Source organism: Dipodomys merriami, unplaced genomic scaffold, assembly GCF_024711535.1.
Source record: "Dipodomys merriami isolate MVZ:Mamm:240054 unplaced genomic scaffold, mDipMer1.0.p SCAF_3, whole genome shotgun sequence".
In the NCBI taxonomy this organism is placed as follows: domain Eukaryota; kingdom Metazoa; phylum Chordata; class Mammalia; order Rodentia; family Heteromyidae; genus Dipodomys; species Dipodomys merriami.
The window spans coordinates 49533914-49556804 of NW_027204492.1; the positions used below are offsets into that span (position 1 = coordinate 49533914).

General features: G+C 36.4%; 1 protein-coding gene across 1 annotated transcript in view; it reads right to left on the minus strand.

Moving 5' to 3' along the window:
- The window catches only part of LOC138839790 (synaptonemal complex protein 3-like), a 33214-nt gene extending 13019 nt beyond the window's left edge, over window positions 1–20195 (minus strand). The window contains exons 1-7 of the mRNA XM_070039337.1: window positions 20159–20195; window positions 19009–19108; window positions 18355–18421; window positions 18160–18194; window positions 16469–16586; window positions 15276–15375; window positions 13596–13694 (exon numbers count right to left, since the gene is read on the minus strand). Of these exons, the coding sequence (XP_069895438.1) occupies window positions 13596–13694; window positions 15276–15375; window positions 16469–16586; window positions 18160–18194; window positions 18355–18421; window positions 19009–19090 (501 nt within the window). The 5' untranslated portion in view covers window positions 19091–19108; window positions 20159–20195. The remainder of the gene's footprint in view (window positions 1–13595; window positions 13695–15275; window positions 15376–16468; window positions 16587–18159; window positions 18195–18354; window positions 18422–19008; window positions 19109–20158) is intronic.
- Between the last annotated feature and the right edge of the window lie 2696 nt (window positions 20196–22891).

The following is a 22891-nucleotide window of genomic DNA, read 5'->3' on the forward strand; positions in this document are numbered from 1 at the left end:
GTATAACCTCTGCTTTCACTGTATTTGATGTCGGTATAATTTGTGGAGGGGAAGGGGAAAAACAAGTCATTTAAATAAGGATACAGGTGGACCTGTAGCAACAATGAGAAGTACAAGTTGTCATGTCGAAAATGAACTTTACAACTTTGGTGGGCAGGGGAGAGGATTGGGTGGGGGGGCGGGGGGGAGGGGGAGGCTGGGAAGGGTTGGGAAGGGGAAACAAAGGAGGAGGCTACAATGCTTGATAAGAAATGTACTCATTATCTTGCCCATGTAATTGTAACCCCTCTGTACAGTATTTGCACAATAAAAAATAAAAATTTTAAAAATTATTACATTAATAACTGAAAAAATCATGTAGGAAAGAGTACATCGAAATGTAGATGTGTGTTTCTGAAACTTTGAAGAGTACAGGATCAAAAAATATGGCTTAAAAGTCATGAAATTGTAGTATAAAATAAGTACTGTTTATCAGGAAAACCGAAGTTTGTAGAAGTTTCTAGCATCACAATTACAAAAAGATCAAAATGGCTACATGTAGGGGCTGGGAAGGTGGCTCAGTGGTAGAGTGCTTGCCTTGTATGCCTGAGGCCTGGGTTCGATTCCTCAGCACCACAAAAGAAAAAAGCCAGAAGTGGCACTGTGGCTCAAGTGGTAGAGCCCTAGCCTTGAGCTGAAGAGCTGAGGGACAGTGCCCAGGCCCACAGTTCAGGCCCCATGACCGGACCCCCCCCAAAAAAAGTGGCTACATGTAGCCTGTTACAGAAATCCGCAATTTATACAAATAAGATTGAATAAATGAGGAATTTAAATTGTAAAATAAACTGCTTTAAGTTACATTACATTAGGAAAATTTATGGAGGTTAAAAAAATCAATCCTTCAAGGTAAAATTGTAGCATTTAACATATATGTGAGAGATACTAGAAAGACTGACAACAATTTTGGGGAAAAAGTTACATTAAGTTAATCAATACTGCAAAATATATTTTAAAAATAATACAAACTAAATAGGTCACAAGATACACAGAAACTATTTTAACTGTTTTTGTAGAAAAAAATGAATCCAGTACAAATTTACAAAAGGAAAGACATACTCTGTGAATGACTGCAAAAGCATATTAATGATGCTGACTTTCAGCCCTGTAGAAAAAGTCTATCAAGAACACTGAGACTATTTTGGTAGCTTTAGACTTTAAGATGAGAAAACAAAGCAGATCTTTCCTATTCTATGATACCATTACAATAGAATATAAAATGGTTTTAGAAATAAGGTGAGATTCACCCAAAATCTTAGAAAATAATCACTCAGAACATTATAAAACTACATCAATATCAGAATGGTATGAAGTGACTAATTTGAATGACAGCATATTGAAATAAATATTAGAAAAAAATAAGTATTAGACATTGGAAAAGGGACCAAGTTAGAAAAGACAGAACAAATTTTAGAAGGCATAAACAAAAACTGATTGCCAATTTTCGGACTCATTAACATTGAAAATATCAATAACAATATATACAAATTTATCCAAGAAAAAACTCTAGTTAAAACCTAGTTGGCATTTATAAAGCAAAAAATTGATTAGAGAAGATGAATTGTCAAACTGTTATGATACAGATTTAGTTACATGCAGTACAGGGATATGTAACAGGAAACAGAATTTGGGATAGTTAGACAACTTATTAGGTAATGTGCTAAAAATTTTGGGTCACATTCCAAGCACCATAATTTGCCTTACTTAAGATATTAAATTTTCATCCACATGCTGATTAAAATATGTAGACATATTAAAAATCTCAAGGTCCAGTTCTAGCACACACGAACAAGGAAAATTTTAAAACCAGTCCTTTTACTGAACAGATATTTTCCCTGAGTAAATTTATGATGAGACTGAACTAATTTAGCTTTAAATAATGTGAACATAAAGCTTCTTAAGAAAATTTAGAAAGTAGAAAATTTAGAAATCAAGATGAAAAGAATGCAAAAAATAATCACAGTTGCACTGGACACAACCATGATATATGTACATATGACCATATAAGATGATGTTAAGCAAAATGAACTCCAAGATAGGGACACAGTGTTTTGTTTTTTCTTACTATTGTTTATAATGTATTTATAATGTAGTTTTTTGTTTCTTTGGTATGTTCTTCCCCCACGGCATAACCCCTGTTTTCACTGTATTTGATTCTGTTTCCCTGCATCTTGTATATACATTTTTCTAATTTGCAAAGGGGAAGGGAAATAACAAAATGCTTAAATGAGGATACAGTGTGACCCATTGTAACAATGAGATGCATAAGACACTATGCTGAAAAGGAACTTTACAACTTCGACAGGGGTGGGGGAGAGTTGGGGACGTGGGGAGGGAAGGGATGGTAGGGGGAAAACAAAGGAGGAAGTAACAATGCTCCATAGGAAATGTACTCATAACCTTACTCATGTAACTGCAACTCCTGTCAGTATTTTTACAATAAAAAAATAAAAAATACAGAGAGATTGAGAGATCCATAGAGAAAACAAATCTAGAGTTATTTCAGAGACACTGAAGAAATACATTCATATAAGAACCACAATAATGACTAATTTCAAAGATTTAATGGGAGAAAAGAATCAGTAACTTGGGGCAAAGGTATGCAGTTATATTTTAGAAAAAAGAAGGAACAAATGTTAGAAAGCATGAACAAAAAGCTCTCTGCTACATACCAAAATCCTTATTTAAAAAAAAGATTAACTGTGCCAATATTGAGACAAAATGTATTCAATTTTTCAAAGTAAAAGATCTGACTAAAATAGAATCAAGATCCACAGAGTTAGAAACTGAGTGGAAGGCTGGGAAGGTGGCTCAGCGGTAGAGTGCTTCCCTTGAATGCATTAGACCCTGGGTTTGATTCCTCAGCACTACATAAGCAGAAAAAGCTGGAAGGGGCACTGGGCTGAAGTGGGGTTTGATTCCTCAGCACTACATAAGCAGAAAAAGATGGAAGTGGCACTGTAGCTCAAGTGGTAGAATGCTAGCCTTGAGCTGAAGAGCTGAGGGACAATGCCCAGACCCAGAGATCAGGCCCCACCAACGGCCCCTCCCCCCAAAAAAAAGAGAGAGAGAAAAGAAACAGTGGATAAGCTGAATTGTCAGGTTGTCAAAAGCATGCTTCTAATCACATTTCTATTAGAAAAACAGCTGAGATTTATAAGCTCATGTACCCTGACTTGAATACTGTATTAACCGCTTACATCTTGATTTGTGTTCTAAAAGGCCTCCCTTAAAGATTATACAGGTGGACCCATTGCAACAATGAGATGTACAAATCGTTATATAGAAAAATGAACTTTACAACTTAGCCATAAAAGAAATGCAAATCAAAACATCATTGAGATATCACCTCACTCCAGTTAGACCCACAAAAATCAAGAACTCTAACAACAACAGATGCTGGAGGGGATGTGGACAGAAAGGAACTTTACTTCATTGTTGGTGGGAATGTAAACTTGTTCAACCACTTTGGAAAGCAGTATGGAGGTTCCTCAAAAGACTTCACATAGAACTCCCCTATGACCCAGCAATCCCACTTTTGGGCATTTACCCAAATGTTTACAAACAAGACCATACTAAAGCTACCAGCACAACTATGTTTATTGCAGCATTATTTACCATAGCTAAGATATGGAACCAACCCAGATGCCCCTCAGTAGATGAATGGATCAAGAAAATGTGGTATCTATACACAATGGAATTCTATGCCTCCATCAGAAAGAATGACATTGCCCCATTTGTTAGAAAATGGAAAAACTTGGAAAAAATTATATTAAGTGAAGTAAGCCAGGCCCAAAGAAACATAGGTCCCATGGTTTCCCTTATTTGTAATATCTAGTATATGTATGAGTCAAGCGGAAAAGGTCAGATAATGTGATGTCAGGAAAATGAACCCTTAGATGTGTATTTTAATGTTTTTTTCTTTCATGCATGTGTTTCTAATGCATTTATAAGATTATCTCTTTGTTGCTTTGTATGTCCCTCCCCCACAGTATAACCCCTGTTTCACTATATTTGATGTCAGTATAACTTGTGGAGGAGATGGGGAAAAACCAGTTGTTTAAGGATACAGGTGGACCTGTTGCAACAATGAGAAGTAGAAGTTGTCATGTCCAAAATGAGCTTTACAACGTCGGTGCGGGGGGAAGGAATAGGATTGGGATGGGGGGGGAGAGGGGAGGCTGGGAAGGGATGTGAAGGGTAAACAAAGGAGGAGGCTGCAATGCTTGGTAAGAAATGTATGCATTATCCTGCCCATGAAATTGTAACTCCTCTGTACAGTATGTTCACAAATAAAATTAAATTAAATTTATAAAAAAAAAAACAAGTCATAATGGAAAGAACATTACTTACAACGACTGGAGTATATGGGTCCATTCTCAGTACTGTCTACAAAAATGGAAAAGTTGAAGAATAAATTTAAAAATGTTCAAACACAGGACTGAATAATTATTAAAGAATTAAGGCAAGACTTAGTGATTTCATATATTTGAATTTTCATGAGAGGATTTCTTTAAATTCCAGTCAGCTTCACCAAAGTAAAAACAGAGCAGACAATTTGAATTATATCGTTATTATAATATGACATCTATTTCCAGTGGCCATAAAGCTAATACAAGACTTGATGAATTCAGAGAGCTCACAAGGAAATCTACTAATAAACTGAGGACAAGTTCAAATAATCAGGACAGATATGGATAGATATATAAATCACACAAGGGATGATAGAAATGTCCAAGATAAGAAACAAAGGAAAAATATCTGTCAGATGCTAGATTAGAAATTATTCTATAATGAAAGCTGTAAAAATTAGTTTTGGGAGTAGCAAAAATAGATAAATATATATGAGAAGGCTGAAACAATAACTATTATAAAATGATTTCCAGAAATAAGGGGAGAAGAACAGAAGACAAGTAAGTCTAAATTACCCCCATGTTCAAGAATTACAGTAAAGAAATGTCTTATCTCATTCCAGATATATACTTGTGGAGCTTTCAAGAGTGCAAAACCATGTCAAATCAGGTAGAAACTTAAAAAATATAACAAAAAATGTTAAATGGAAATAACCAGAATATAAAATATTTTAACAAAGACAAAAATAAAATTATATAGTCTCAATAATGTAAAATACAGTATTATGTAAATTAGAAATGATTATAGGCTTGAAAGAAGATATAATGGAAGTAAAAGTAGACATCAGCAAAAGGGGGAAAAGGGAAAAATCACCACCACAATGACTATGGAAAAGAAGGAGAAAATTTAGACAGCATAAATAAAAATTTATACCATGTGGTATTAAATAAATATTAAAGAAATACATAGTTCTTTACCTAAAATATGCTCAAATTGTACCAAGAATATTAGCAATAAAATTAAAAAACAATGTTGAATACAAACCATCCTTTGTTACAAACTGGTTTCTAGCCACAGTTTACATGAAGATGACCAAGACATTAGAATTGAAAAAATAAAGAATCTCAAAAGGAAATAAGAGAATTTGAACACATATTCCAAGAACTATAATGAGATGAATTTGGAGCACTAAATTTTAAACCAAGTACTAATGCTGATAAAAAATGTTCTTATAAGGCAGGCACCGGTGGCTCACACCTATAATCCTAGGTACTCAAGAGGCTGAGATCTGAAGATAGTAGTTCAAATCCAGCCCAGGAAGGAAAGTCTATGAGACTCTTAACTCCAGTTAACCACCAGAAAACCAGAAGTGGTGCTGTGGCTCAAGTAGTAGAGCACTTGCCTTGAGAAGAAGAGCTGAGGGACAACATCCAGGCCTAGAGTTTAAGCCCCAACGACTGACAGAAAAAAAAATCAGTTATAAAAGGAAAAATTAGAATTGAAAACAAGAAGATTTTTTTCTTCTTCTGTTGCTATTTTCATTTTCTTTTCTTTGTTCTATTTGTTCCTTTAGATGTCTTTGGGAATGAAAGGGAAGGTGCACAACTGGAGGGAAATAAATGCAGCAATAGTACTCATTGGGTACTAGGTTGATAAACTACACAATTTATGGGTGGGAATGGGAGGGAAAAACTGTGAGAGAGCAAGGGAAGGGGTAAAATTATCCAAAAAGAAAAGTTACCTGACTTAAATAACTCTAACCCTTCTGGACATAACCTTTATGGTAACAATAAAATTTTTAAAATAAAATGCTTTCCAGAATCAAGATATAAATTATAATTCAGTGAAAGTCTAAAAAGTAAATAATGACCATGTAGTAATGATGCATTGATAATTCTGCATTAAGTGCAAATAATAATTAAAATATCAATTTGGAAACATGGCAAAGATATCAGAAAATACACATTTCAAACCTACCTTCTATGTTACCCAAATGATCATAAAGGAAAAATTATACTTAAATCAAGATAGCTACTAAAATTTTGAACTTTCCAAATTTAACCTCAAAATCAATATAAAGGTAGAATGTTTAAAAGTATTCCAACATATTATCTTGTGAGTCTCCTTGTTGCAGTTGGTCATCCTGTGTCCTTATTTCAGCATTTGGTGGGGAGGATGAGTGGAGGAGGCAGGGGAGGGGTGGGATAGTAGGAGACAAACAAAGGAGAGTGTAATAATGCTTGACAAGAAATGTACTCATTACCTTACTCATGTAACTATAATCCCTCTGTACAGCATCTTCACAATAAAATAAAAAATATTCCATGGACACTATAAATTATCAACCTGTAAGTATTAGACTGTTTTCAGCTGGCTGCTAAACATTGGTACACAAAGCTGTGAGGCAAATACCGAATGTTGCAAAATGTTCTCACATCATAATGATAAAGAAATTAAAGGTGGCTACAAGTTACCTGTGCCTAGAATCTAAAACTACATTATGTAAAGAATTACAGAAAGTTAAAGGTAAATTTGAAACTGTTCATTTTGTTTTCATCACTTAAATGGAAAGTAATCTCACATAAATTAATCAAAATAGTAAGATACACAAATAAATTGACTACCCATACAGGTACTAGTATATGTCTGGACAAGCAGAAAAGGTCAGATAAGATGATATTAAGCGAAATGTTTGAAGCTTTCTGGCCACTTTAACAGTCAATGTGTGCCATTGGTGTACCTCAGGCATGCTGATGGTCTCATGTGTAACCTCCGAAGACACTAATTGGCCACACCCTTTGTCATTATTTGGTACGCAAGTCATTCCCACAACCGTGCATGAAGAGTATTAAACATCACAAAACACCATCCTGACACTTCTGAGTGGGAGAGGACAAGATTTTCTATGTAGAGAAAAGGAGTTTTAACTTTTTTTGTCTAAGGTCAGGATTCAAACTCGATGTCTGGGACTTTTGCTCACTGGCAAGCAAGCTACCACCTTATCGATGCCTCCAACCCTAAAGGGAGTATTTCTTTAACAGTCCTAAGGAGGCTTTCAAATTAACATGCCATCCCTCCCCATATCCTCTCTATTATTCATCTCAACTGATGCAGATATAAGTTGTCATCTACAATGACTCAGATTGTAAGCAACAAGTTATCTATGTTTTCAGATAAATCAGAAAACCTGTGGTCACATGCCACTCCAGAGATAAGCAATTTTACTGTACATGCCCCAAGAAGCTTGAGTTTTTGAGAATAGCAGATTTTGTTACATCTGGATTCCAAATTTGACGCTAGTGTAGCAAGGTCTTTAAAGGTCTTCAAAGGAAAGGACTTTCAAATATTGATTTAGACAGGAGAATGCCAAAGGTTTTAGAAAATTTTAACATGTCTGATATTGTCACAACATTGGAGTTGCCTGAATTATGCAGAGTTTATATTATATGTACATGAAAAGCAAGACTTGATCCTTAGGTGCCTATATAGACAACCTGCAATCTGTTTCTTGCCTTTCAAAACAATTAAACAACAAATCAAGAGTTTGGCCACCCTTTTTATGGGCCATTGTTGCTGCTTATGACCTATTCTGAGATGGTAAGAAATTTAATTGGTCAGCCCCTTGTGGTGTGTGTGACACATCAGGGTATTATCCTACTAGAAATAAAAGGGGAATCCAGACAATTATCTATGCCTTTGACTGAGTAATAAAATTGGACTCTCCCAGACTATTCTGCCCAGGATGTCTTTGAAACATGATCCTCCTGATCTCATTTTCCTGAATAGCTAGTATTACAAGGCTGAGATGAATTTATTTAGTTGATTTGAGAATTGTGCCTGTTGCTATAGCCGTTCTGGTGGAAATTTATGCACTTCATCAATGGTTTTCCACTGGGGTATGGATTAATTTTGTAAATGAGTAATTTGGCACATTAATCTGATATTCAACAAAATGAATGGTACCTGATACAGAAGATTTAGAACCATTAATGATCCAACAAAGTAAACAAAATGTCTGTCAGTTATGCCACAGACTGTCCAAAACAGATATGTGCTACTACCATGTTTTCTCTAACCAAATAACCCGTCTAATTTTTGTCTACAGAAATAATCCCCAAGGTTCCATTCAAAGGAACTATCTCCTCATTCATTAAAATAGTTATACTTAGGCCAAAAATAAAAAATCCCATCTTTTCCATCATCAGGAGCTTATTAGTAAATAAATCTGTCAGAATTGTCCCAAAGTGGTTTCAGATGGAATTGGTATGATGCCATCCATAAACATAAAAACTGCATAAAATCATGATGCACCTAAACAAACCAAGGAGAATTCTTCAAAGGCAAGGCAAGTACTGGGCACTAGTGGTTCCTGCCTGTAACCCTTTCTACTCAGGAGGCTGAGATATGTTGATCACAGTTCATAGCCAGCCTAGATTGGAAAGTCTGGGAGACTCTTATCTCCAATTAGCTATTTATAAATACCAGAAGTGGAGCTGTGGCAAAAACACTAGAGAACTAGCCTTGAGCTCAAAAGGTCAGAAAGAACATCCAGGACCTGAGTACAAGCCCCAGAAATAGTCAAAAAAAAAAAAAAAAAAGGCAAAGCCAGGTAATGAGAATCCTCAACAAAATGACAGTCAATAGATACAGATGAACTCCAGATTATTAGTATTATTTACTCTCTGACCTGTACCACAAATAATCCAACAAAAATTGCCCCCTATGGGGCCAAGTCCACAGGGAAAGCTACTTGAAGTTGTGCGATAAAGGGCTCTTGATATATATCTGAGAGTACTCACACAGGGTTGGATAAAGTGGCATGATTTCATTCAAAACCCTTTCTTTTTCCCAAAAAGTTTATCCAACAATGGGAGTCCTGAGTCTGTAGTGCCCAGGGGAAAGAAGAGAAGTGCTCTGGACCTGTATCTGGCTTGAGCAGCTGCTGCTATGTGACTTAGTCTCCCTTCTTTTTGCATGTCAGCACCTCTGTTGATACTGGACCAGAGATTAACTGATTAGGGTCTCCCTGCAACCCCTGGGGTATTATTCTCTACGAGATAAAGTGAGAAATCTCCATGACTTACTAAGTGGTTACCAGATTTGATACTAGAAATTTGGGCCCGTTAACAAAATACCAAGTCATAAATGATGAGACCAGCCTTTTGGAGAAAAGCAAATAAACTTTATTAATTTTTAAGCAAACATTGTTAACATGTAAAAACAACAACAATTCTATTCCAAGGGGGAGGGGGAAGGGATTTCATAGAACAGCTAAGAAAAATGGGTTTCTGGATATATGTGTCAAGGCATTGACTTTGGGCAAGAAGGATATACTATAAGTTCTAAAGTTGTATTCCTTCATGTCTCAAAAGCTCTTTAACTCATAGTTTGCAAGATTAAGAGAGCGCTGTGGTGAACCTGCATGGAAATGTAAAGACATTTTTGAGTGTTTTCACATGAAGGAATGAGTGGGAAGAGAAATACCAAACATACTTTTTACACTTGTTTAACTGAAAGCATGCTGCTCACTAAGGGCAGTTACTTATCTGACCCAAAATATGATTGTAAGTATAATTAGGTGTTTGTTTTGAATATATGATTTGTCACAAATGCTTCCTTCATTATTTACCCTACTTGGTAAAGTAGATGGGTTTTAAGATCTCTGTCTTCCCTATACAAGAGTAGGTGGGTGGGCCCCTTCATTCAGAGAGTACACAAGTCAAAATAAATACTAACTAGGCTGTCCTTTGGGGAAGGAGCTACAGAATTGAGTGGGTTGACAGGTCCCACTTCTGTATGCTGGAACAACCTACAGTTTAACCTTGCCAGACGAGATTATGGTGACCCACTGCAACTCAGTATTCATCTGGCTGTGATGGCTTGAAGGTAATTTTGGTGGGAGCATTAACATCAGGGGAATGGGGCAATCCTGTCAATAAGAAGTATGTCCTCCTAATCATAGAAGAATCATAGAAAAATGTTTTTAAGTCTGTACAATATGGTTCCTTTAAATCTTAATTTCTTTTGAATATTTTCTGTAACTTTGTCATTCTGTACACAACTGTGTACATTATATAAATTGCATCTTATATGCCTTCTTGAATAAGAAGTAACCTAAACTTGTATGCTGTGCTTTCTAACTTTGCAGAGCAATGTTGACACATAAGACCACAGTGACAATTATACGAACTTAGCTGGAAACTGGTGGTTCATTCAGATTGTCCTAGCTATTGTGGAGGCGGAGGACCAGGGTTCAAAACCAGCCCAGGCAGGAAAGTCCACGAGACTATTATCTCTAACTACCCAAAAAAAAACTGTATGAGGAGCTAGGGTTCAAGTTATAGAGAACTAGTTTTGACCACAGAAGCTCAATGACAGCATCCAGACCCTGAGTTCAAGCCCCAGAATCTTCCTCTCAAATACAATGTCATCTTTGGTAACAAGAGTTTGTTGATAGTGCTAATGAGAAAAACTCATCATTACTAGTAATAGCTTGGAATCTCCTTACATGCAGTTTTGGAATTGGAATTGCTGTGATCACCTCACTCTTTAGGTTTTATTTGAGATTTAAAATATATGGGATCTGTAGACAGCAAAGAGTAACAAAGATGTAATTGACTACAACTACAATATTGGAGCCACATTAGAGCTATGCATTGTAACTTACATAAGGACAGTAGCCTCTAATTCAGCTTAACCTTTCTCAAAGGTCCATGTTACTACAGAGGAGATGTTAAATGTGTGTTTAATACTTAGAGAAATATATATTTCAGCAAATGAAATACTAAATGCCTAAAATAATTCTTAATTTTCAATTTCAAATTTTGTTACTTACAGTGTTCAGCAGAATTTTTGGTTACACGGAAAATATATTTTCTTGAAATGAAGTGTATTCACGAGAAATTTCTTCTTTATGAATAGATTCTAGGTCAAAAAGAGTCTGAAACAAAAATCCAGTTCCACTATAAATAATCAGTTTTCATTTCAATAAAGCAATATTTCAAAAGAGGTGGGTATGAACAACCACAATATGTTCATTTGTGGGGATAGGATCAGGCTAACTTTTCCTGAGTATTCTCGAAATATGACCATGATGATTTCTGTCTCTCAAGTAGTTGGTATCATAGGCATGAACTAGTGAGATAGCTACAACTTACAATTTAAATTTCTACTCATCATTCAGAAAACATACTATATAAAATGTATGACTATATAAAATGTATGACTAAAATGTTACAGAGGAATTACATAATGAACAGTTGATCTCTTTCATATTCAGATGATCATAAATGAATATATCAATAGAAGTAACACAAAAGGCATAGAGATTAATGTCGAGATTAGAAAGTATACAAAGGAATATAATTTAATAAGTAAAAACAATCAGCTATAATTATCCCAGAGTAAGAGCATCAAGACAGCATAGAACACAGGGGAGTGTCAGAGAAAATATCTATCCTGGAGGGGTGAGAGGAAAGAAAGCTGCAGCAAATAGAACTTTGAAAGGAGTGGGTGTCTGCACATGTAAAATCTTGGAAGAGGAAGTCCTGACCATTTTGGAAGAGGGAAGGGTTGTGATTAGGATCATTACATTGAATAACCTTTAAGGACTAACCTCAGGTAAATCTAAATACATCAGGCAAGGAATGAGGTGGTCCTAAACTAGTACAAGACCAATTATAGATCATGACAGGTGTGAAACAACCACTGTCATCGTAAGAATCACAGAGCATTATGGTAACTTACTGGGAAGGGTGCTGAAACACAGAATTCTTAAGTAAAAGTAATATTACTTTAATTAGCAACATTAACACTAGCATTTAGAACTCCTCTCCCAAACCTGTACATTAACTAATGATAAACTGTCATGGAGGATTTCAACAGTATATTTGTTATGCAAAAGTGGTTGAAATTAATGCTACCATACACTGGTTTGTGTATACCAAACATTCTATAAAAATAGAATTTCTATTTATAAACTAGATTCCTTTAACCATCTCAATTAATTGGATGGAAGCATGAAGTAATTTTTTTGTTTGTGGGTTGATTTTGTTTTGTTTGTTTTTTTGTTGCTCATCCTGGGGCTTTAACTCAGGCCCAGGGCATACAGTCCCTGAGGTTTTATGCTCAACGAAAGCACTCTACTACTTTATGCACAGCTCCACTTCAGGAGTGTCCTTCCTGGATTGGCTTTGCACCTCAAACCTCAAATCTCAGCCTCTTGAGAAGCTAGAATTACAAGTATGAGCCACTAGCAGCCAGCAGAAGAATGAAGTTTTAATATGATTGTTAAAAAGTATTTAAATACATTTTCAAAAAGAGGAAGGGAAAGCCTCAGAGAAATAGGAGGAAACTAATATTTAAAGAAAGAAGAGAAAAAGAGTGAAATTGATTCCTAAGTGAATAACAGCAGTAGCCAAAAGTCAATGTGTCTTTCAAGTTTTTATAAGATTCACAGATAATGTTCACAAAATATCAATCTTTGTTCACCTTTTCATTGTTCTGTATGTCTAGGGCCTGTTTTATCATAGTAAATGCCTATATAAAACAATTTATTGGCTACTCAATAACATAAAAAAATCAAACGTAGAAAAACACAGGGTGTTCATGCCTGTGATCCTAGCTTCTCAAGAGGCAGAGATGTGAGGATTGCAGTTTGAAGATAGTTCAGGAAAGTATGGGAAACTCTTATCTTCAGTTAACAAGCAATTGCCAGAAGTGGAGCTTAGGTTCAAATGGAAAAGTCTTATTTTTGAGGGAAAAAAAGCTCAGGGACAATATTCAGGCTTTGAGTTCAAGCCCCAAGACTGGCACACACAAAAATTCTGCCATGAACTATTCAGAAAGTACATGGAATTCAGGATCATTCTCTCATATAGGAATACACATATATAAAATTGGTTATGGAACAAATAACTATGATAAATTATAATCAGTTTTATGCAGGATATCTACACTTCTGGGAATGGTCGATTTACCAATCCCTATTTTTGAAAAAATAGTGACCATTATGAATGTATCCTAAAATTGAAAATGAATTTAGCAGTATGTCAACTTGAACAACACTGTTAAGAATATAATCCTGAGTAATTTTAGACATACAAGCACAATGTTCTTAACACAATTTTAGAAAGTAATAAGGATTTCCTCTTCTACATTTACAGTAAGCTTTGTAAGAAAATACTGTGTGGCCAAATAAAACAGACCATGAAATGATTCTGGAATAAATTTCCCAAGGATGCTATTTTCTTGCTGTAAGCAGTTACATATTTTTGAAAAGTTTCTTGCTGTTCTTGAAACTGAGTCTGCAAGAAAAAGAAAAAGAAATGTAGTAATTTGGGACAAGTTAACACTGACCAAATTAATTCCATACTAAATTAAAACATAACAACTTGTGATTAATAAAATATTTTTCTTCTTTTAAGAAATGGTATGATCAAGTTTATATAACTTGTTTCCCAATACCATGTAAAACTACATAGTAATCCAGTCACAGATTCATTTAATTAAAAAGCATCATTTTTAGTATTTTATTCAAACTCTTGTGCAAATAGATTTTCATTCGATATGCCAAATTACATATACAATGCATCTCAATCTGAGTCACCCCTCTTATATTCTATTCAATCTCATCCCACACATTTCCTCATTTCTAAGTTAAGCTTTGTCTAACATAGACTAAGTGCTATAAGCTAAATTTGTTCATATCTTTAGGGCATAAAAATCCACACATCTAGTGCTTCTAATGTTGGACTTTCTGTTCCTCCTTCAATTACCTTGAAATAGCCAGTCATTAGGTTATTAACCACTTAGTCTCTTACATAGGAACCTACTATCCTTCAAAATATACAAAATTTAGATTAGCAAGGCATTGTATAAGAACCATATGTCAGATAATATTCTGAAGCCAGTTAATAAAATTTATTGAACAGTAACTCATTTGATATAAAGCAATTAATGAATTAGGGAATTTTAGTATGTCTTCTTTCAAGAAGGAAAGAGAGGCAAATAGTTAACTGGCCTATGGATTCTCAGATAGCAAAGTTCAATGAACAGCAAATAGTGGGGTTCCAGAGTTAAGACTCATGGCACTCTGCAAACTATATATTAATTTTTCTCAATATGTAGGCACTAGTGATAGGCCTCTTTCTCCAGTGTTCTAGCACAGTAGATTTTAAGGATGTAACATACCTTGAATGGAGCACTTTTCAATACTAAACATCTCACTTACCCATCCTCACATTGTCAATATCAGCACCAAATACAGGGTCATTAATCTCATCCATCATGCTTGTTTGCACATTGATATGCATGGACATGCATTCTACCCTCTCCCTCTGTCAACATACTTGAAAAACTGCAGCCTCTAAAAGTTTTGTATCTATAATAGAAGTAGTCGAGAGCCTGCTGAGAAAGCAGTTCCTGAATTCAAACACTACATTGTAATGAAAAGACACCTCTTCAAAATCTGAAGTCTAAATTTTCACCTATTTCGCCACATTCATGTTGACTACTCTAAATTTAAGTTTATCCTCTCTATGACATAATCCTAGATTGGATACTAACAATGTTTTGCCTTTATACTCTTCTAGTCTATGTTCTACTGGTCCCTGTATGGAAATTATTCTGTGCTTTCACTTATGCTCCCAAGGCAGCATTTGCTTTGGTCCCTATCCTTACTACTAATACTGGATGACCCTGTTATCTCACTAAACAACATCACACAGAAACAACACCAAGGATGATATGTCCATTATCCCATTACTTCATCTTCCACCTGCCACTGTTCAACTAGGACCATATTTCCAATTTCCCTCCCACATGTCTGTGTGAACTACTGTTACAAAGGACTAATAGTGAAGCAGAAAGTTAATCTGGATACCAACAGCTAGTTTTTCTGCTTCTTTCTTGATTTTTTCCATGTCTGTTGTTGTTGTCACCACAAAATTTGCAAACTCACGGGCATGTTTTTGATAAACCACCTTCCTGTAAATAATAATAATAAAATGTGGTGATGGTCCATATCAATAAGAAAAATTGAAATCGTACTCAAAATACATTTGATTTGTCTTGCTTTGTATTACCAATAGAGGTGGGAAATAGCAACTAAAATATTCTGAAGGAAAATAATATAATGAAGCATTTTACTTAGTGTTCCTCTAAGAAAATTTGTTCCTAACTAGCTGAGAATAAAGTTATTTCATGTTCCTTGAATCTAGGAATATAGGAAGACTTATAATAGATTAAATGTACCACAAACACCTTAAGATAAAGAATAATTAATTGTTATTGACCACCTTTTCCTGAGTAAGGGATGCAATGAGAAAAGTACATGTTTTTCATTAAAGAATTTCATTCTTCCCCAATTGGTCAAATGATGATTTTGTACAAAAGAGTAATAACACACATGCAGTGAATTTATACATGCTCACATTATGACATGTCCTTTTCCCCCTATGTCATTGAAAACAATTAACAGAAGGTATTTTTAAAGACATTTTAGTGCACAAAAGGCATTTATTGAATAAGGGTAATTTTCTAAGCACTAAACAATGCAAGAAAACTTGAAAGAGCAAAGATCATCTTTGTCAATCTCAAGGATATGTAGCTCCGTTCAATTATGGTATGAGAATACAGCATGAAAAAGATTATTTTCTGTGGAAAAATTAAGCCAGGGCTTGTGTTTTGGTGCATAACTGCCATCTCAGTTATGATGGAGGCAGTGTTTAAAGGATCTTATCTCATGGCCAGCTTGGCTAAAAGCTAGGCATATACCATTTGAAAAAATCAAGCTGATTCTTCCTGTAGTCTGATGTATATAGCATGAGAAATTAGGGGATCACAGTGTGAGACAGGCAATGTACAAATACATTACATTGAAAAATAAACTAAAATATTAAAAGTTATAGGGGTGCTGTTCAAATATATTAGCTATTACCTAGATTTCACAAGGTCCTGAGTCTAAACCCCATTAGAGAAAAAACACTTTAAAAAGGGATTGAAAGAAAAATCCACCCAATATATTGTAAGATGATTAGATACATTACAAAGGATGCAGTTCCAAACCTCAAAACCTTACCTGCGCTCATGCTGCAATTTCAACACTCCGTCCAGTTTTTTCTGAATGTTTTTGAAAGATTGATTGACTTTCAGTTTCATACTATTTTTCCTGGTAAGAAGCAGCTTCGTAATGTCCTCTGCATAGAAAATATATTGTCTTTAGTATTTATTGTCAAAATAATAAAAGTAAGGAACATCAATCCAGCTCTATTGGAAAAAACAAACAGGCATCATTTTTAAAAAGTCAAACTGTTTTTCTTAAGCTCAGCAAAACAGAGTGGCTAATGATTGCGATGTGAAACATTATATATGTATAATATATATATATATATGGAATATAGCTAATAAAAATGTTTATGTCTACCAAAAATTACAAACACAACTTCAGAGCAATATTTAATTCTTTAGAAAAAATTTGTAAAGGGAAATTTTGAAGAAATAATTAACAAAGGACGAGGCAACAATCCTTGATAAGAAATGTACTCATTACCTTGCTCATGTAACTGTAACCCCTCTGTACAGTACTTTCACAATAACTTAGTAAAAATAAATTTAGTAGGATTGTGGATAGGACTATGTTATATAAGGGCAAAATTATGTCACAAATTTCTCCAAAGAAACAAAGGTAATTATATAGTAAGCTAAAAACTGTTTGGCAAGGTAGGCAGTGAGGTTTCACTACAAGAAACAAATACAATGCTAATTTAAAGAAATAAGTTTGCTTGAAGTCACCTTGCAAGTGCTGAGCTTACACAAGTCAAAAAATGCTAAATTACCTATCTTTCTTCAGAGTATGACCTCTAAGTATCATTAGTGCAACTCATTTTAGAAATAACTACTTAAAACTTAGTTTGATTCTGTTCCTTCAGGTCTTTCACACTGACTTTGTTTTTCCATCACAAGTGTTATATATGCAATAAGGCCAATCAAGAGCTATTTACAAAGATTTAGTCTGCTCTGGGCCTCAACCATGTGAAAGAAATGTGTAAACATGTAAATTAATTTTAATGAAAGTATAAATATGTGATACTGAAAAAATGCCATTTACCATTTAATGTGTGACCAAACCTGGCATAGATAGTATTCTATCCAATTATTTTCCTAACATTTCACACTGTAGAAAGTAAAGTATGACTCTTATCTCACAGTTGATTTAGGTCCTTCACATTTGTTATTAAAATGGACAAGTCTGAAAATCTAAACTACACATAGTGAGGAATGCCTTGAATTTCAGCCCATAAGAGAATCAAGTAGGAAGAATGCAAGAATGAGACCAGCTTTGGCTACATAGCAAGAACCTTGTTAAAAAATTTAAAAAAATCATTTAACTAGGGATACAGGTGGACCCATTGCAACAATAAGGTGTACAAGTCGTTATGTTGAAAAAGGAACTTAACTTTGGTGGGGGGATAGGAGAGGAGTATGGGAAGGGATGGGAAGGGGAAACAACAAGGAGGCAACAATGCTTGATAAGAAATGTACTTGTTATCTTGCTCATGTAATTGTAACTCCTCTGTACGGTATTCTCACAATAAAAAAATCAATCTAACAAGAAAAATAAACACTATAAAGCCATTTGATAAACCCTTTTTTAATGTTTTGTAAGAATAAGCCATCAAAAACTACCCTAAATGCTGCTAACAATCATTTTTCATATTAATTTACATTGTTTTAAAGCAAGTTTTTTGAAATACTGTCTCCTAAAATTACCTTGCAACTTCTGAAACATGTCCTGAAATTCAGTCCTGTGGAGAAATCATATTAGGCTTTTAATTAAATGGAGGGGAAAAGACTGTGTTTATTGTGGAAGAACTATTTGATGCCACGTGACTTCCACAGAACAAAAAGAAATTGACTTTTCTGCAGTATTTTTTCAGCAGGCAAAAATCACTTTAAACAAATTACCCTTCTGACTCTTCTGCTTCTTCAAGTGTATGAGTGTCCTCACTGATATGAATGGCTGGGTTGTTTGCTGCATTAAAAGAAAAAAAATAATGTTACAGGAATTTTCCTATTTTGATCATCTCTCATGGAGTGTCTTTATTATGGATGTTCTTAGGCTCATTGACATCCCCAATTATCAAAACATATATATGAGGATGGAATAACTCACATGCTTTTCAGATATAATTAGTCCATGGCTAGGGAACAGTTTACAGAGACATTTATCCAACCAGTTTTATAGAGGGAAAGCCAGCCTAACCCATGTCCTACTTAGGAGACATGTTGTAGGTAAAGACTGCATAAACCCAGATTTCCTTGGAGTTCTATAGCTTTGCATCACCCCAATCTGGTAAGGTTTTAATGAAAAGCTTAAATTCCACAAATACCATGGCCCTGAGAAACAGCATTCAGTATTTAAAAAGGTTTGGAATCCCAAGCAAAGACCCTAGACCTGGACTTAAATGAGCATTGTATTCCACATGACAGGATATGAGACAGGCCTCCCTCTGGACAGATATTGCCTTGTAGTGGAGTACAAGGCTCACAATAACCACATATACACCTTGCATGTTTTACCTGAGCAATGGCAATTGGAGGTCACCTCCTGCTGATTACCTTGATTGGGGGTCACATCCTGCTGGCCACGTCTAGGCACCTGGCCAGCTAATCTGGGGTACTTTCTTGCTCTGGGTTCCATTACTGTGGTCTTCCGGTGCTTAACAAAAAAAGGAGGGCTGAGAGGGTTGAGAATGCACTGACAAATTATAAAGAGATGGTGATGGAAAAGGCAGGTTCATTTGGGGGCTATGCTTTTTGCAGGATTCACCTGGCTGGCATGAGGTGGAAGACCCAGGTGGTCAGAAAGGGGTGGGTGGGGAATAGGCCAGCAGCTCCTCTGATCTTATCCAGTTCTATCACTAGACCAGCATGCAGGCTTGTGGCTGCCTCGCACCCTTCAACATCAGTTGCAATGTGCCTGCAGTTTTCTGCTTGTCCTGCAGTTCTGCAGGACAAGAAACCAAACTCCATCCTCTGGTCCCCAAATGACTCAGTGCTGCTCTAATGGGGAGCTTGGGGGTGGAGTTGGAGGCAGGGAGAGAAGAGATGAAACCAGGACCAACCGGCCCACAGTCCTAGGGAGGCAAACCTCTACTAATCCTGGGAGGAAATGGTGAGAGGTGGTCTTACCCTGCCAAGGGGCCAAAAATGAGGGTCCCAACATGAAACCTTTCATTCTACCCACAATCCAACCCAGAAATACCTGGAACTAGACACCCTCCACGTGGATCTGGACTCAGGTTTCCCTAAGGGCCCTTGGCCCATCCGGGGCACAGATGAGGAACTGCATCACATGCTTGAGTAGGCCGGAGTGGCCAGAGTAGGCCAGAGTATCCCAGAGTCACCAGACTGGGCCAAAGTCACCCAGAGTAGCCCAGAATGGGCCAGCTTAGGCCAGAGTAGGCAGGGGTTGGTGTCTGGTGATCACTCACTCATTCCCCACAGTTCTCTACAGCTGTGCCCATCCTGCTTCTCTGTAGCCTGATGCCTTGTATGGAGCTAATTTTAAGTGCCTGTGTAACTGCCAGCTCCATTAAGCCAATACACCTTTAAACTTTGCGGTTCACTGAAGCCTTGGCCTCTGGGACAGCCAATTGCCACCCATCCCGGTGATGCCATGACATAGATGTACAAGCAATGAAATCTGTGGCCTCTAGGATACTAAATACCCAACTGCAACCCATCTTGGTGATCCTGTAACTCTCACCGTATAGCCACAATCGACGGAAGCCTCTAGTCTCTGGGGGCACTACCCAACGTTCGTTTCCAACGGTCATAAATGGGCTGCCCAGTTTCCAAAGGATGAGGCAGCTCACTTTACTGAATGGCCATCTCAAACAAGCTCACTGATTGGCTGATGCCGCGCATGCGGAAAGTGGGCAGTATTGAAGGTTTACCTCACAAGAGAAGAGGTTCACTCAATCCGTTTTTTTTGTGTGGTTTCTGGGCTTTGAACTCTCACCTAAGGTGCTGTCCCTGACCTTTCCACTTGAGCTACAGCTCCATTTCCAGCTTTTTGATGTTTAACGGTAGATAACAATCTCATGGACATTCCTGCAAGGCCTGGTTTTGAACTATGATCCTCATCTCAGCATCCTGAATAGCTGACATTACAGGAATGAGTCAACTGTGCCTACTCCAAAAAGCTTTTGCAGCTTCTCAGCCTAACAGCAGCTGACCAAGGATACCAGGCAGGGGACAAGCCCTGAAACACTTATCTTATTCTGGAGACACATCTAGACAGCCCTTATCATCCCTTCTCAGTTCTTTCCATTCACCTTTCTCAGAGAAAAAAATTGCTTTGATCCTTCTGAGCTTTCTAGGGCATCCAGGTGTAATAACACACCTGCCTGTAGCCATTCATGTATCTCTGGGGTCCTTCTTGACAATAACATCCATCTGTCATGCTCCACCTACCATTTGCCTCATCTCTCTCAGTTGGACCTGGAGTTTCTAATAGCCTCTGCACCTTGCACTTACCTTTATCTAATCCATAATATATTCATTCACCATAGTTCCTACCCCCATTCCTGAACCACTCAGGTTTTCATGTTGGATTATTTTTTTTTTCCAATCGTAAGGTCTGTACTCTGGGCCTGGGCATTGTCCCTCAGCTCTTCAGCTCAAAGCTAGCACTCTACCACTTGAGCCACAGCACCAATTCTGGCTTTTTCTGCTTATGTGGTGCTGAGGAATTGAACCCAGGGCCTCATGCATGCAAGGCAAGCACTTTACCACTGAGCAACCTTCCCAGCCTCTCATGTTGGATTCTAAACAATAATGATGGAATAAGCATGTATTGTTTTTTATGACTCAACTATACAAAGTATATTTCCCATGTAGACACTGGGAATTTCCATTTTGTATGCTAGCTGAGTACTCTATTATATCTTAATGTTTCTATTAATATCCCATAAGAAAGTTGCATACACTAATATATATATATATATGTAATATACATATAATATATATGTTTATATATATTCACCAACAGGTGGTGAATCAAGATTTATTAAATTTGTATTTTCTAAGGGATGTGATACTTTTGTGCAGTAGCGAGGCAGGCACTGAGATTTGAACTCAGGGCCTGAGCACAGTTCTTAAACTTTTTCACCCAAAGCTAACACTCTACAACTTGAACAACATCCCACTTCATTTTTGTTGTTGGAGATAACAGTCTAATGGTCTTTATTCCCTGGTCTTGTTTCAAATCACAATTCTCAGCTCTAACTTCCGAATTAGCTAGGATTACAGGTATGAGCTACAGGCGTTCAGCAAAAGCACTTTAGTGTCTTGTACTGCATGTGCCCAATCACTAATAAGACTCAGTTTTTTTTTTTCTTTCTGAGTGTATTTGCATTTCGGTTTATAATAGTATACTCATCTTGATCATCTATTTTCTGGGCTCATTCCTGTAATCCTAGCTACTCCAGAGGTTGAAATCTGAGTATTTTCTTTCAAAACCAGACTGGAATAGGAAGTTCTGTGAAACTGTCTCTAATTAACATAAAAAAGCCAGAAGTAGAGCTGTGGCTCAATTGGTAGAGCTCTAGCTTTGAGCAAAATGCTCAAGGATAGTGCCTAGTTCAAGCCTCAGAATTGCATGAAAGAAAAGACAGAGAGATCTAGAGAAAGAAAGGGAGGGAAGGAAGGAAGGAAGGAAGGGAGGGAGGGAGGGAGGGAGGGAGGGAGGGAGGGAGGGAGGGAGGGAGGGAGGGAGGGAGGGATGAAGAAATAAGGAAGAAAAGGAAAAGAAAGAAAAGAAGATGTTAATTTCAGTTCTTCAGCAGGGCTTTAGACTTTATTGAATTCAACATCTTCACGGGTGTGTTTTCTTGGGGTTTATTGAATCAGTGTATCATTACTCTGAGATGATAAAAATAACTTTTTCTAATAAATGCTTTGAGGCTTAATTTTGCACTCTGAATTATATGTTAATAATATGTGATTTCAATTTGCTTTTGGGGGGTCTTTTGAAACCATGTTTCTTCCACATGTCTATATTTACTTTTTGTATTCTTTATTTAAAAGTTTATTGTAAAGGTGATGTATAGAGGAGTTACAATTACATAAGGCAGGTAATGAATGAGTACATTTCTTTTTGAACAGTGTGACCCCCCTCCCTCATTTTTACATAGATTTTACCCTCCTTTCCCCAAGTTGTGTAATTCATTCCCAATATAGTGTCTAGTGTGTTTCACTGCTGAATTGGTTTACCCTTAGTCCCACCATTTGTGTGTTTCCCCTCCCATTCCCTCCTCAAATCAGATAAACTTACAATATAAAGGGTACAGAAATAAAAAATAATGACAAAAGAAGTAAACAAAACAAAAAAAATAACTGCAAAACATACAATAGAAACCTCACTTCTATTTCTTGGAGTTCATTTTGATAAACATCATATTATATGGTCATATGCACATTGCTATTGAGACATTGT